The 16834-nt window shown below is 42.3% G+C and overlaps 1 protein-coding gene across 4 annotated transcripts in view; it reads left to right on the top strand.

The window, feature by feature from the left end:
- Positions 1-5283, top strand: part of TMEM131 (transmembrane protein 131) — a 100321-nt gene extending 95038 nt beyond the window's left edge. For 2 of the 4 annotated variants that reach the window (XM_010575774.1, XM_010575771.1), the window contains 3 exons: positions 628-791; positions 1096-1188; positions 4222-4982. In XM_010575774.1, coding sequence (XP_010574076.1) covers positions 628-791; positions 1096-1188; positions 4222-4518 — 554 coding nt within the window. In that variant the 3' untranslated portion in view covers positions 4519-4982. Of the gene's footprint in view, positions 1-627; positions 792-1095; positions 1189-4221 lie in introns of all 4 variants that reach the window. The other 2 variants (XR_774888.1, XM_010575772.1) reach the window with 2 other exon arrangements.
- The last annotated feature ends 11551 nt before the right edge of the window (positions 5284-16834 follow it).

The raw sequence follows: 16834 nt of genomic DNA, 5'->3' as shown, positions 1-16834 counted from the left end.
AGACAGCTGCTGCTGTGGGGTTCTATCATCTTCATCAGCAATACTTGGCACCAGTGACTGATGCCTGGGATCAGTTTTGTGTATGGGGACCAAGTGAACCATGAGCACTGGTGCCACCCTTCCCTTCTCATAGCAGAGATGGGGTCTGGGCTGGGGCATAGCCAGTGCTGCCTCCCATACCACGAGTTAGAAGGGAGCGCTGCAAGGCAAGTAAGTGCTGTGATTGAGAGGCTCCTTCAGCCTGGTCATTTATTCCACCTGCAGATAACTTGTTATGAGGAACTGTCAGGACTCTCAGTATGGCTGTGCTTCTGCCTGGTTCCCCAGCTGCTTTTGGGTAAATAATACCAGCAACCACAAATCCCATAGGCTGATACTGAATTATACACAGTAAGCATGTAACTCCTTTTTTCCCCACTGTAACCATAATTCTAACTTTGTAGCTGCTGTCTGATGTAGGGCACGTGAGATGAGGTCTGTATTACTGTGTGATCTTTTCTAATCTCAATTCTGCAGCAGGACCTGCTAGAAAAATATGGGAAATAACTGTGCAGAGTATTAGTTTGCTGTGGTTCTTGGAAAAAGAGGAAGAGTAATGTACTCAGTTTTATTTCATTTTATTTTTAGAGGTGTTTAGCAAACTTGGTTTAGCTCGATCTGCTTATGGGCAGGATGTTCAGAGAAACTGGAGTGAATTCAATAATGTTCCATCATCCATCTGGGATCCTTCAGCTACAGATTCTGTACCCTCCTGGCCAACAAGTTCGAGTTCCCCAACCCATACAACTGCAGTAAGTATTAAGTCCAAATACAGCATTTTATTATTGTTACCAACCTGTTCTGTATCTGTTATCTAATTTCATTTAGACAATTTTTAAATTTGGATGAAAAAAATCAACTGAAGAATAAAGGAAAAGGGAAGCTATACGTATTCATCATTCTGTGTAGTTAAGTTGACATGGCTGTTGGACAAAGAGTATTAGTCCACTCACTTGCGGATGATGAATCCATGTAAATTGCTTCACATAAAAATATTTCTCACGAGAGCATCTTGCAGCACTTAACAAAAGTGTGTTCCATTTCCATGTACGTCAGGATTGTAGAAAGAGCTGTTCTGCTCCTGTGCCATGGCTGGACACTGCCTCTGTCACTTCCAGTTTGATGGACAGTTGTAAAATAGCCAATATGGTAATGTTCAGACTTTGATTCTGCTTCTTGAATCCAGTGTTGCACCTACTTGTAAATTAACAAAAGGTCAAAAAAACTTATCTAAAAGACCTCATATGTATTATTTTCAGCTTAGAAAAAACACTAAAGGACTGAGCATAAGGTGAAGCCTTTAAACTGACTACTAATTTTGATGGAGATCTTGAGTATAGCCAAAGAAGAAGAAAAAACAACTTTTACACAGATTGCAGCACTGCTCTCATCCTTGTGCCTCCTATCTGTCAGAATAAAACTTATACTGCAACAGCTGTCTTCAGTGCCAGCTGAAATCATTCTTCATCTTGTCTTCCGAAAATGTTTTTGTAGTGAGTAAGAGGCAGTGTTTACTTCACCTGGTAGCAGTTCAGATGAAGTAGGGGAAGGCAGGGGACAGGGGAAGCCAAAGAAGGTCACACAGCTTCTTATAGACACACATTCACTGATCCCACCCTTGTCATGCAGTTACCACTATAGCTGTAACCTCACTAAAACTATGTAAGGAGAGATTTTTGCGTTTTGGTCACATGGAGAACAGATTTCTCAGCATTTGATAGAAGGAGGGATTGGGGACAACCAGAACAATCTCTCTAGCTCCTAACTGCTAACCTATTTCCTGGCTGCTTCTGAAAAATATTTGGAAGTGTGCTTCAGGAAGCATCGAGATGGAAGCCAGAGAAATTGTATAGAAGAATTGTCAATCTCTCCCTTTAAATATTTTGGGGAAGAAAAAAAAAAAGCATTTATTCAAGGAGAAGATCACTTAATAAACAAGAAGCAGCAGACAGACTGAAATGTTCAAAGCCTTTTTAATGATAGTGATTTTTTTCAAGTGCTTATGGTGAGCCGTAACAGGAAAACTTGGCTATTCCTGCCACTGAACCTCCTTCCTCCAAGTGCTAGATAAGAGAGCAGGTACCAAGCCAGGGCCCTCTCCTTTCCTTCTTTCTGGCACAAGACCCAAAGCTGTTCTTACAAACAGCACTTGTATAGTGGCTTCTGTGTTACCCTCTTTTCTAGGAAGGTTTCTGGGGAGTTTTGATCATCCTCCTTCCTTATTCCTCTTGCTTTCCCATTTTATGTATAACTCTGCTTCTGTACTAAATAGCATTTGACTTCTGGGTCCCATCTCACCTCAGGCCTTGCTGCATTGCTCTTACTTCTTTGCAAGTTTCTTTCTAACCACAGTCCCTTATTCGTCTTTCCTCCATTTCCCTGCGTATAGTTCTGTCTGCCAGCCACTTTGTACCTCCCTCCACCAGCCTTAAAAGGGAGTAGCAGCCTAATCTAAGGTACTCTTCTCTGCCACTCCTTTCCTGGTTGCTTCTACTTTATCAGCAAGTGTCTTTCTATCACGTTCAAATGGTTCTGGGACACATAGGAATAGTTCATGGCTTTTGCCCACAGGAGGAAATAGAGTGGACTTTTAGTGTATTAGAGTTGGTGTCTGAGCAATAGAATGAGTTTCCTGCTGTAGGCTTAGTAGTCTAATGCTTGTATAGCTTAAATATAACCATTTAGTTATATAACAGTAATAAACTGTGACCCTAGTTGGCTCAACTTCTCAGTGGCATTGGAGAGTCCTAATGATGTTGACCCAGTTAACCCTTGAGTATGCTCAAAATTCCTCTCCAACCCTTGATATTAAATTATTTTGAGGACCCTTTGGTAATGTGTTGGTGTCCAACCAATTTCAGGTATGATTAGACTGAACATATTCTTCATTCCAGGGGACAAAATAAAAACCTGAAATGAAGGCATTTTCAGAGTTTACCTTGTTTACTTTTCTAAAGGGATTTTTATTTTAATCTTCAGATGCACAGTACACTGATACTGGTTAACCTGTAGTGCACATTCTCTGAGGGCTGAGATCTTGAGAAGGGATGCCCTATCTCCACCCAGTAAATCCAAACATAAGGATGTTTGTACCTTACAGCACATACTCAAGTCCACTGCCTTTTGGATGTATCAAGTTTACTGTATATTTGCAAATTGAATTTACAGCATATGTACATTAAATCTATTGGCACTGCGGTATGTAGTGCATTAAGCCTACATGTAGCAGGTTCTGTGCTAATATTAGCATGAAAGTTATGCTAACCTTTCTCATCTCCATCTTTGGCTGCTTCCGGGTATCAGTTTCCACCACACCATGGGTTAGATTCCTCTACTTGTTGCTTGCTACTGTTTGGGCTTCAGTAAAAACAGGTGACAAAACCTGGGCCTTGTTCATTTCTGCATGTGTTCTCTAGGCTTGCTGTACCTATCCTATGCATCCCAAATGCATTTGTGACATGGCTTGCAGCACACCTGCATCTGCACCATGACCATTTGTCAGACTTCCAGATGTCTTGAGCCAGAACAGACTTACTGGAACTCCATGACAAATGGCCAGTTCTCCAATACCCTCTCCCTTCATCTGGAGAAATTTTGGATGGGGGAAAAAGTATATACTGGGAATATGGGGAGGTACAGTGGGGCTGAACACAGGTAGGTTCATCCAAAATGTACAATTTATAACAGATATGTCTGAATACAAGGAGATAAGTTTGCAAACAGCCAAAAAAGGATTAAGGAATAGTCTTTGCTGCTACCTTCCATTACAACTTGAAATTTGTTTTTTGAGAGTTGAACCATGTTTATCTACGTCATTCTAACTAGTTTAATTAAACTTGAGCTTTTTGGCCCTTGTGTGTTAAAGCTTGAATGCTAGTAGTGCTTAAATTAGTAATGGTATGGGGATGTATAAGCTCAAATGAAAACAGCTTAAAAGCCTGTAATGTAATTGCACTCTGCAGCCCATTCAGTTACCAGATGTGTTTGGTGACCATTAGTAGTGTGGTTCCTCTGGGGCAAGCTCTATTAAAGGGAGTTCTAAACTCCCTGTTGCAGTGAAGATGGAAGGGGTTCCACAGCAGGCTTGCTGCTTCTTAGATACTTTTCTTTCAGGGCAGCTGTAAACAAGGTGAAAATAGAGGTTACCAAACTGCTACTTACCTGGCTCTGTCTTTACTGCAGTCGATCCTTGGCAACCCAAGTGGCCTGTGGTCCACCACTCCGTTCAGCAGTTCCATTTGGTCAAGTAATCTCAACAGTGGCCTTCCCTTCACCACTCCAACAAACGCATTGTCAGGCATTGATCTCATGGGTAGTGAAAACTCCTCCACTGCTCCTCCTCCGCCCACTGCTGCCACTGTTGCCAATCCTGCTGAAGACATGGGACAGACCTACAATCCTTGGAGAATTTGGAGCCCAACAATTGGAAGAAGAAGTTCAGATCCTTGGTCTAATTCACACTATCCTCACGAAAACTGAAGTTAAGCAAAAGGAAAGAACTCTTATCCAGGTCATGATACAATTCTGAATGCAAATTTTTGAAACATCATTTTCAGGCTGTTGCTGGTCATTGCTTCCCTCCCCCCCGCCCCGCCCCCCGAAAGTCATGCTTTCATCACTTGCTCCTTTTTGAAGTCTGTCCTGCAATATGGTAGTGTGAGATTGCAGATAAGCTTGAAAAAGTCTGGGTGTGGTCACAAATCCCAACTACAGCTGAAGCCTGTAAATCTGAACAATTTCACTGCACTGGTTTCATATTTTACCATCTGCCATCATTATTTAGGAAACAATTTGAACTATAAAACAGTCCTGGCATGCAATACTTTTATGAAAAGTACCGGTTTGGGTTTTTAAATTTTTCCAGTATTATCCTCCAAGTTCTAATTTAAAAATCAAAAGGCACTTTGTGCTAAAATGCAGAGTATTTTTTTAAAAATAAGGCTGTCTTTTAGAACCTGTGTTAACAGAATGTAAAAAAAAAAAAAAAAAAAACCAAAAAAACAAAACAATAAAAACCAACCAAACCAACACAAAACCTTAAGAGCAAAATGGCTGAATGTAAGAGCATTCTGTTGAGACTGTAATACATTTTCTGTGCTGTTTGTACATTTGTAAACCTGAATGCATTTTTAAGTTGAACTGAAATGCACACAGCCAAGACTTGTGGAAAATACAAGATACCTTGTGCGTTTCTTACAGATACAACTTTGGGTTGTACTTTAAAATAAATACTGCTTTTTTCAAGATCTGTCTGCTGTAATTCTGTTCTCCTGGTATTTTCTAAACTTGTGCATGCATGAATCCACTTGGCAGTGGTAGCCTTCGGGTGAAAATCTACTGTGCATAGAGCCTATGTTAACAGAAACTTCACTGCAGGTGAAACCTGGCTTCTGAGCAGCATGGGTTTGTATAGCAGTGGAGAAGTAGAAATTGTTTTCAGGGTCACACAGTGCTACCCACTTGAAAATTTGCTGGCTAGCAAAATGCTGGAAAAATGTCTACACTGTTTAAGTTTCCAGGTATCAGGCATGATAGCAGCTGCTGCTGTTTATGCTACACCAATACCTTTGTAACACTGTTCTTGTATAGGTCTGAACAAGAACATTACTATTTTTATATATGATTTATGTCCCTTTAAGGTGCCTGTTTCCCTTTGTTAACAGTAAGGCAAGCCCCAGTGACTACATATATTCATCTGAGCTAAAGCCAGGTAAAAATGAACCCTTCCATTACAAGACAGCATTAACAGACACTAGCAACATAAATTTACTTATGACTCAGTGGCACTGCTTAAAATTTACAGCAGCAGATTTTTATCAGAATTCATCCTTTAAAAAAGTAAGAACTCTGTATTTTAGTTAAAACCTTTATGCTACAAGGAATGTTGTATGCAACAAAATATGAGAGTGAAATAAATAATTGAGACTATGTGACCACTCTTCCAGCTTGCATTATGTAAACAAAATCTCTACAACTGTCAGATTGCTGTCTTCTTGCTGCCACCAGCAGAAGCTTAAAGATACAGATCTCTGAAAAAAGAACCTGCTGGAACTCCTTTGTTCTTAAAATTTAGGTATTTCTAGAACCATGCAAGGTCATGAAATGTTCAGCTTGGATTTGTATGCAGTTTCCTTCTGAGTAACTGGGCAAACAAGTCTCTTACTGCATGCAAAATGAAGAATAAGCAGTCAAGCTACTGACATGCCAGGGCCTGCTGCTAGGTAAATGGAACTTGGGAAGATAACTAGCAGTAACTTCAAGGTGAAAGGAGCTCCTTAAGGTACTGTACCACCTCTTTTTCCCAGCAGGTGTTTATATTAGAATTGATTCCATGGAGGATAGGGGCAGAAACAAATTCTGAGACACTAATAGTCCTCAGTGGTTTAAGCAGTTGTGAGGACAGGAAAAATTTTCTGCTTTAAAAACATTTCCCTTTGAACAAGACAAGGCACCACACGAGTAATTTAGACTTTTTTTCCTCAAAAATGTGAGCCATTCCCTTGTGTTGATGCAAATAACCTCTGCCACCTTTAGAATATTCTCAGTTTTTCCTTTTGAAGAGTTTCCTCTTGAGCACCAATTAAATATTACTTAAGTTCTAGGGGTGAAAAAACCTGAATGATCAATATCTTTGACACACAGTTTTCAGTTTAAGTGAGGAAAAAGCATGTCCTTCTCCCAAAATTTATAAGGAAAATGGCCTAGGCCTAAAGACTTCCTACTTCTGAGTGTCCTATCTTCCTTCCTTCTACTCAAAGGTTATTTCAGAGAGCACCTTCACTCTGTTCTACCTACTTAAAGAAAGCAAAAGAGCTGCCTTAAAAAGTCCTAACTGTAATTGACAGAGTTCAGGTGAAATAAAATCTGGGCAAAACTTAGGTATTTCTAAAGAAACATCTGTGTATGGTAAGTACACATACAACACAGGTTTTGCTGCTTTCTCCCTGAAGTGTCTACTTGCCAGTTTTATGGTATAGTCACTCTTTACATTCATTGAAAATGCTTTTAAAATTGCTGAAAATGGGCGGGGGGGGGGACGACATGATAAGCCAGAAGCATCCACAGACATCACAGAATAATAATGAGGTCAGACCTCTTATGATGAGGTTAAAGAAGAGAAAACGAGGTTTTGGCAAAAAGTGTACAGTCTTAAATAAAAATCTACATGGGGTTGAAAATGTTGCAGCCTGCTGGAAGGCCAACTTAAGATAAAAGAACGTGGGGAGAACTAAGGTCAAAAGCTCAGAAGCAAGGGTGGACTATGTTTTCAAAAGTAGTATGAACAAGACTGAAGCTCAGACAAGGAGGGAAGTTCCATCTGGAGTAAAAAGACCAGAGGAAAAAACAGCTTAAAGCACTCAGAAGATTGACTGTCCTGGAAACCAGGGAGGCTCACAGCCCTTATGATAATTTAAAACATTTCTTCAGAGTAGCATCAGGGCCAAACTACCATGAGTCAGCTCTTTTCTTTCAGACCTGGAAGCTACTGGGAATACAAAGTTCCCAGTAAGGAAAAGAAACAATTACTGTTAATTTTGGTAATTACTTTGGTGCTCCTAAAGGGCAGTTCTATTCTGCTAACTCTAACAAATAGACTTTAAAAGCCTGAAATGTTTCTGGCCTGTTATTAAAATTAGAAAGCCTGAAGTAGGTAAGTATGGCCCTAACATGTGAAATCAGCTTAATTAGCACGAGCTCTATTTCAAAAAGCTCTTGAAAGGCATTAGAGATTTTGTTAAAGACTGTATCAGAAAATGATATAAAATTCCAAAGGACAGTTAGTGTTTATTTCATGGATACAGATGCTTGGAATGAACCAACATACCAAAGAACAGGTCTAGGCTCAGCCCTGGCCACGGCTCTGTCAGCAGCGGTATGTACCATAGCTTGGCCACTGCCTGCAAGAGAAATACCAAACTGGGGAAAACTCTAGGATGACATAGGCTGCAGAATGTGAGTAAACAGCAGATTCTCAACACTGGAGCATCATGGTCAAATTGTACTGAAGTTGTCCACTGCACTCTAGCTGACCATGAACTGTTTACCTAACCCAATGAGAGGTAAAATTAAGAGTGCACAAGTGTTTATCTTTATGAGGTAAGAAGCTATCTTTCACAAAACTATTTCACCTGGAGTGATGTTTTACACTAAATACAGCTTTAACTGGGCCTTGTCTGTTTTCCCAACCTGTAATTATGAGCAAGTTTTTGAGCTTCGGTGTTTCGACCTCGTGAAACAATGATGACTTCAGCTCACAATGAGTCAGTCTGTTAGAAGAGAGACACACTGGGAATGGAAATAACCCAGCTTCTGCTGCGTGTGTGCTGTGATGGGAAGAGCATTCAGTCACCTCATTTTAAATAGGCTCTGATTCAAAACTGAATCTTTTGCCCAGTGTCTGTTTTCATCGAATGCCCGTCAAGGATGGACTTCATGTTCAATCAGTGCTTTAGTCACATCAATACTAAAGCAGTCTTCAGGATGACTGGATCAGCATGCTTTTCAGCAGTCCTCTGAATACAACTGCTAACCATACTTAACTACTACTAGTTTGCTACTTAGATGCTGTGTGATCCAGCAGCAAGTGGAGCAAGACTTCTTTTTTTTTTGGTATATCGCAAAGAAGGAATCAAACAACCAGACAGCAAAGCCACAAGAACCTGCAGGAGCCAGAGAAAATACAATGAAGCACTAGCCTAAACTTGGGGGACTAATAAGAATTGAGAGTCTTAAGAAGCAATGAAAACCCTAATATCACTATATTTGCTGGAACATGAGGACTATCCTGAAAAAACCTCTTTTTTTTTTTTGAGCAGAACTGTGTAAAGGTAGCTGCTCAGACCCAAAAAACATCAATCGGCTCAGTTGACCTTAAACAGCAGATTACATTGTACCAAGAGAAATGCAGGAAGTGGAAGGAAGTGTCAAGAAAGATTTTTTTATGGCCACTGCCTAAGGAAAACCCCTTGAGATGTTTTTGTAAAGCTAGGATCACCAAATAGTGGTCCTTCAGGAAGGACCCTGTATCTGAGACCTGACTTCACTCTCTATCTGCATACCTTGAAGCAAATGTTTGAGTTGGAGTGTTATTAACACTCAATAATACGGGCTGTTCAGGTGGTACACTCAGTCTCCCCTGAAGTTTTACAAGATAACAAGTAGTCCTCAAGTGGCAGCAGGGAGTGGGACGTTCTAGCACTGTGATAACGAGATTTACATGGGATACATGCCAGAGAGTACCTACAGCAGGTGAAGCCTGTCCTGGAGTCTGAGCCAAACTCTCTTGCAAGCTGTGAAAAATCGCAGTTCAATTACTTGCCCTCAAAAAGACAGGGATCTGGAGATCTTATCCTACAAGAGACAAAAGGTATTGCCTGGGGAGGGTGCAGGTGGGGGAGAGATACCTCTAGGAAGGAAGTACAGGCTGTCCATTCTGTACTTCTGGGGCTAATAAAATATTCCCAAGGAAAAAAAAATTAGCTACTCTGGAAAGTTTCCTGGGCATTTTTTGGTATGGGTCCATGGGCAGAATGAAGTCACTTGTGGTGTTTTGGCTTAGTTACAAGGAACTTTCTGGGAAGAAAGTACCAGGAAAGTGAGCACCTGGAGCAGCTTCTGCCTCACCCAGTATCACTCACCAGCCCATTCTGGAGTTACTGTAAGGAAAGACAACACTCACTGGAGAGAGCATGTTAATCTGCTTTACGGCAATGTAGAAGACAACAGAAGCAAGGGAGGATGGCTCACTGCCTCTCAAGAGGGAAATACACAGAAAATGGAATCACACAAGAGACTAAAGTGCTCCTTGGTATGCTTTTTCACTGGCTGCTGTTGGCTTTCTGGAAGGGGAAAGGACTTTTAGTCCCTTCAGCTTTACATAGCCCATCCTAGTATAGCCTGTCTTTAGCAGTCAAGTTAGTTACCAGCAAAATTCTGCCAACACTGAAGAGTTTGGCAACAAAGAATGAAGAAAGTCCCTAAAAACTACACAACACACTGAATTAAACAGGTATATGACAGCATATGCCTCGCAGGGAATTTCCTGTTGTGCTGTATAAACTAGGAGTCTTTTCGGACAACAGTAATTTCAGGGAATTTTCACTTCTGTCTCATTCCAAACCAGCAACACAATAGTTTCTTCCTATGAGCTTCTGGTGCAGGTCTAACTGCCAGACCTTGGTCACATTTGCCTCCCTGTCAAATTCTATTCTGTGGCTGAAGACTTGGCCTCCAATTCAAGGGAGCAGGGGGGTGTAAAAATAAAAAGAGCTTAAGAAAAACATCAATAATGCCTTCATGCTTCAGTTAAACTAAGCAAAGGCCATGGCAGCATGTAATATCTTAATACTTTGAAATACTATGGGTGAAAAAAAAAAGACACAATGACTAAAACAGTTCAGCTACATTTAGAAAGTTAGTGACAAATTCAAATTTCATGTATGTGTGAGGAAGGGAGGGAGGAAAGGTGGGATAAAAGAGGGTTCCTTTCTTTGAAGCAGCTGAACTCAACAGTCTAAAGAAATGCTCCGAAAGGGTAACTGATCACAGTTCAAACAGAAAGCAAACATCCATGCTACAAGTGGCACACCAAATGTCTCACTATTATGCAGAGCTTAATTTCAGATGTGCAAATGTGGAACTTGGGCACTGGTGATGAGTTGAACCCATGGTTCCAGGTACGTGGAATGAGAACGAGGCACACTGTGTGCTAACTTAGTGCCCTCGCATTGATCAACTGCATGCAAAAATCCATATGATGCAGTTATTAGAACAATAAAAACTGAATATTGCTGAAGTCAGCAGGTTCAGCACAAGAGAGCTTCAGAAAATGAATAGTATTTAACTGTGCTGGCTTTATTTTTAAATGGAGCCTCCTTGTGAAAAGTCACTGATTTGGTCTATACAGCAATATTAACTCATGGGGAAAAAATCCCTGTAGGCTCTCAGGAATTCTGATTAAATCAGCAAACTGAAAACACTTTCCCTAACTCAATACATTTGAGTAATGCAATTTCCTCTCTCTGTACAGTGAATAATAAGAGACCTACTATTTAGATAAACAGCACCCCTCTGTGGCTACAAACAGCATTCGGGTCATCACAGCGGAGCCAGCTGGCCTTAAAATTTCCTCTCTGATTTTTTCCCAAAAACTTTAAAAACAATATCTCAGCTATAATAGTAGCATTTTGCTTTAACAAGTTGTACATTGGGAAAATTAACATTACTTTCCCCACTGCCAGTCTATACAACTATCATTCTCCAAGAGGAATTTGCCAAAAATCCTAAACCAAGAGTAACTGGAAATTCTTGAAGTTCAGTGGTGAAAGTCCACCCTGTTAGTCGTATCAGGCTTTTGCTTCTCTTCAAGCATAGTATCACAACATGCCAGACAAGTCTAATGCAATCAAACTATTTATTTACTACATTTATTTTAATATATTTCATCAAACTATCAACAAATGAACCACTTTTCTTTCTTTCTTCTTCTACATGCTTTCAGTATTTTTCTTCTATATCTGCTCATCTAACAAAATTATTTCCCCAATACTGAATCCTTTTAACCTGTGATGTTATGTACATGTTCAAGGCACTCGGTTCCTCCAATGTGCACAGAACCTTTTTACAACTCATTTCTATAACCCTACTTCAGGAATTTTATGCAGTTATTTTGCATTTTTGTTCAAATCCCCAACACATTGATTGCCGCCCTCCCCGTCAGTCTTTCAGTCCAATTTATCATTGAGAAAGACCTTTGCAGAGCTTTTTTCAGGGCTCTGCATTCCCTCCCCTTTGAGTATTTCAGTTCTTACTGTTCGTTCTGTCCCACTAACTAGTTTCAGTATCAAAGCCCTGCTGCAGCCCAGCCCTCTTCCACATTGTATCAGGAGCCTTGTGGAACAGGTTGTATTCGAGGAGTCAGTGATCTTGGGCAAGCGATGCCCTCACTGCTGGGCCTCCTACTTCAGGCTTGAGAAGCCAGTACGTTACCGCGAGTAACCGCTGTACAACCCCATGTATGCAGCACTGTAAGGGGACATGCTGGAATGCCCCGTGCCTGCCAGTGCTGTGCCCTGGTGATCATCGTGAAAGAGAGGACAGGACACTCCTACCTGTCAGCAGGAGATAGATGGGTTTGTTCCTTACACAAGACAAAAGGCACCATGGTGCAGGAGGGGACTGAACCTTCCCAGGGATGGGGTCTGCACAGCCTGGTGTGGGAATCCATCTGGGGTCTGTCCGATGCTGCACAAAAGCAGGGTTCCCAGCACCTGATGGGACATGAGATTTACTCACTATCTATATTCCTCTTTTTATTCTACCTTATAAAAACGACTATGTTATTACACTGTGTGATATTGTGCCTTTCTTACTGAGATCCAGAAGAGCCCCATGCCTCCCCTGTGCAGAACTCAGATCACCATAGGTCACCTACATATCAAGATTCATGAATAAATACTGATGAAAGAAAAGAGCAAATGTTTTAAAGCAAAACCCGCCCTAGGTTTAAGCACCTTCAAAGCTTCCGTCCCTCTAAGTACCACTTTTCTACTCTGTTTTAGCCCTGACTCCCAGCTTAGCTCTTCAACAACCAACCAACATCATTAACACAGTGCCCTGCATCTGCAAGACACTGAAGTGGCACTTGAGTATTAATACTGTGGATGACCCTGAACTGCCCCTGCATGCCCTCACACGGTCATTCTCAATCTCTGCAAGTACAGGCTTTGGGCTGCTACCGAGTCTTTCATCAGGTTGGTAAAGTAAGCAGTGGGACCATTTTTCCTTTCCTTGGAAAAGCTGCCCACTTTTTTAGTAACACTATTCAACAGTTCTGTATTCTTTAAATAACTATCAATCTTGATTTACAATATGAAAACAAGAATAATGATCAGATTACTGTCTATCTGGATCCATAGTCTGACAGTAGACAGGAATGGATCAGTAAAATGCAAAAAAAAAAAAAACAAAACAGCTAAAGTTTGTTGACAAGCCATCAACTTTCTAGTTAACTACCTCCACCATAAAGACAAACTCATATTATAGCTTAATTCAAGTACTCCATGCACAACCTGCATAAACCTCATAATCCTCATTCTCTGAGGACTCAAATGATGAGAGCCCAAAAAGAAACAAAGAAATGAATACCCAGAAAAGGGGAAATAGAGACAATGTGACACAATGGAAAGCACCATAACGGCACTATATAAATCGATTCAGAGCTAGGACTTCTGACACAGACACTTCCAAAAATGCAAGTTGTAAACAAATTGTACAAATACACTTGGAAATTCCATGCTATAGTTTATTCTGTCCTTTCACAGTTATAAGGTAGAAGCCACTGTCAAAGACAGGACATGAGGCTGGGCTGGTTTTTCCTATCACAAGTACAGACTTTTTGAGGTTCCTAATTTAGGTTGGTAAATGTCAAACGTAGCTGGCTGCCCAATCTTACCTGTTAACTGCCTGTTTAATTAAGTAATTCTCAAGACACCTAGAACTACCTCTGTGTCTGCCCAAGCCCAAGCAGGACCCAGAAAATGAGCACTTCTCTGGCACCTGGGCATCCCCAGCAGTGTGAGCAGACAAAACACCAGCAGAATGGCACTGCTTATGAAATGTAAGCCTAACCGCAAGAACCCTGTACCTGGGGAACATTTGGCCCATGGAATTACAAACAAGAGGCTGCTTCTTGCATTCACCCCAAACCATGAAAAACAGGTGGCTAACCTAGGTTAAGTTCACTCCAGGAAAGAGTTTGCACCTGGAAATGCCCCATGGCACTCGACCTGCCTGCCCTACTGACAATCCCTCCTGGCAAGATAAGAAATCACTTTCCCATCTCTTCACTCAGCAAAATCCCCACCGAGTTCCCACAATCTAAACCAGCAGCACTGCACTGCCTTACTGGAAAGGGCTACACTGGAAAACAACTCATGCGCTGAAAAAGCCATCTGCTGCTTTTGGAGTTGTCTTCCAATGATGACTGGGGGAAAGGGAGAGAGGCACAGAAGAGAAAAAGAAGAGCTCAGTTTCCAGCACCCTGTGCAAACAGCCTGCGCAGTGGAGCTGCAACAAGGATCCGGAGGGGAAGAGCAGTGCATGCTGGTGACTGGGTTCATTGTCGCTGCAAAGCAACAGAGAGCAGAGGGTGCAGGCAGCAAATGAGGACCTTGTCCACAAGCTCTGTTACTTAATGGGGTGTGACATAGCTGGGTAAGGCTATGGCTGTGCCTGCGAGGCTAGAGATACAAAGCCCTGTCTCCTCTCCCAGCACTGGGGTGGGAGAAGGAAGCCCAGGCCAAGACAAGTCTCAACGATAAACTTCCTCATTAGTAATTCCCAATATAGAAAGCCTCAAGAAGCTCAACACCACATCAGGCAACAAAGATACCTACAAGTTAGGCAAGCTATGGGTGTCGAGCATCCTTTGTAGATTTAGTGAAAGTAGTGCTTGCAAAGCTTTGCTGATGGCAGCAGTGGAGCCAGAATCTGTAATGTGTAACTCCCTGCAGAACCAGCATACACAGCCGAGGCTGCAATGTGGATTTTATGTGCTGAGTCAGCCCACGTTACAGTAGAGAACCGATTTAGATACACATAGTAAAAAACAAACATTGTCCATTTTCCTTTTTTGCTCATGAGGGAAGAAGGCAGGACAAACAAATCTTCCATCCTCCTTTCACATACCTTCCTCTTCCCTTTCGTAACACCTGATCTCATTGCCCTGCACTTTGCAGAGCATCTTAAGACAAGTGTTCTCAAGTGCAGAGGTACAAACACCTGGACCTGAGTCACATTAGCCTGACACAGGTGGAAAACAAATCCCACACCTGCTGTTTGCATCAGCTCCTGGGACCAGCTCTGCAGGCAGCCCCTGATACCGCTGCCATAGAAAAAGACAACTAAGGGGATGCCGCTTTTCATGGTGACTTGGAAATTCAACCAGTGCCTCGAGAAGTGGCTGCCAGTCAGCTGCACTGTGCTACTGTGCATTGCACCCCACCATAGGCTGCTCCTGCATGCTGGCCTCCCACAAGCGCTGAGGTGCCCACTGCCTCTCTGGCAGATGAGGGAGTACGCCCGCACTTTCCGAATTACTGCTGTGCTGATGAGCCTTCTTAGAGGAAAGGGGCTGGGACTGAGGAAAATAAGCCAGCTGCGGTTTTTAGTAGCACTGCCATATTTCAACTCAGTAATTAAGCACTTCTACTGGCTGATATTTCTCAATAAGCTTTATTCTAGCTCCTGCCATAAGCCATGTCTCACAGTGGTGTTGCAGATTTATCCACTCCTAGAGACTACTCCCACAGAGATATTGTAAAGCCTTATTTCACCTTTTTGGAACATCTAGAAGTTTCATGAAAGTATTCTAAATCTGGCAAGGAACAGAGAAAGGTCAAAGATACTCATCTTCAGCCATTTGCCTATAGACCATGAAGTTGTGGTTATTGCCACAGCATTTCAAGGAATACCCACTGTCTCGTACAACTTAAAGTTGACTGAAAATGTAACTTCATGTGCTGTAACTGAAAGGCCTGTCAAGCTCATGGGAAACTTGGTCAAAACACAACATGAAGAATATGCAATAAAATCTCACGGTCAGAGGAACAAAATGGTGCAGGAATAACCCTGAATCAGAAAGTTCTGAGGTCAGAAAGAATTTATAGAAAAAAACCCATCAGAATGACTGTACCCTATTATACCTAACAAACGCTATTCAAGACCTGACAGATGTCTTGCACATCTAGGCTAGATCACCTCATGTTTGTCACAAACCTGTAACGTGAAGGGCACTTTTACAGACATTTTCAAACAGAGCATTTCTATAGCAACAGGTGATCTCCAGGATTTCAATGTCAGATGCCAGAGCCACCCCCTGCCCAATACCAACATCAATCAGTGGCAATTTAATAAACGTCTTGAAATACCAAAAAAAGTAAATTATTTCAACCTTGCTTTTCAGGTCTTCTCAAATCTGCACTATTTGCAAACTGCAGTATTTCAAGACATGGCTACAATTTAAGTAATTTGTAGTCAAATATTAAAAGCACTTAGCTATCTTTCCTTCATATAAACGTTTTATTGCTACAATATTTTAAGAACTCTAGAGATCAACTTGCCTCTACTTCAACGTGGAAATTGCAAGTCTCACCAATATGCCAAGTCAGTAGAAATCTAAACGATAAGCAGTTACCTGAATAAAATTTTTAGGAAGTTTCATTTAAGTGCAGGATCCAACAAATACTACAACAGGATTCTCAATCCTGTTGGATTAAAGAATACTACATTACTAGCGCATTTCTAAAAGAGATGCCGCAGGCTGGGGCTAGCCCACACTGACGAGCATCCCTGGCTTATGAGGAACGATAATTTGGAGTAACACGTACGTGTGGGGAGGCTCTACACCACCCGGCCGAAGGGACCAGCCAGGCTGCACCTTCCACAGCGGCCTCCCTGGCTGGTGGTGTCCCTCCCCGAAAGGAAGGCGGCAGCGACCGCCGCCGCTGCCCCTCACCGCCTCTACCAACCGCCACCGCGGCCGAGCGGGGTGTTTATTACCGCTCCACAGACCGGCCGGCACCGGCGGACCCGCCCGCTTCTGCCGGTCCCTTCGGGGGGCTCCCGCCGCCAACCCCACCTGAGGTAACCTCCCCCGCCCGGCCTCGGCCTCCTCGGGCCGGGACTTAGGAGCGGCCCCGGTACCGAGGTCAGCCCCGCGGGTGTGGGGAGAGCGCTCCCCTCAGGGCAGGGCCGCCCCCGCCGGGGCTCGCTGGCGCGCGAGGCGGCGGCCGTC

This window comes from Haliaeetus leucocephalus, unplaced genomic scaffold (assembly GCF_000737465.1).
Source record: "Haliaeetus leucocephalus isolate CR32 unplaced genomic scaffold, Haliaeetus_leucocephalus-4.0 Scaffold495, whole genome shotgun sequence".
Classification (NCBI taxonomy): Eukaryota; Metazoa; Chordata; class Aves; order Accipitriformes; family Accipitridae; genus Haliaeetus; species Haliaeetus leucocephalus.
The sequence above is the reverse complement of the archived record's forward strand: the minus strand, read 5'-3'. Positions and strand labels throughout refer to the sequence as shown.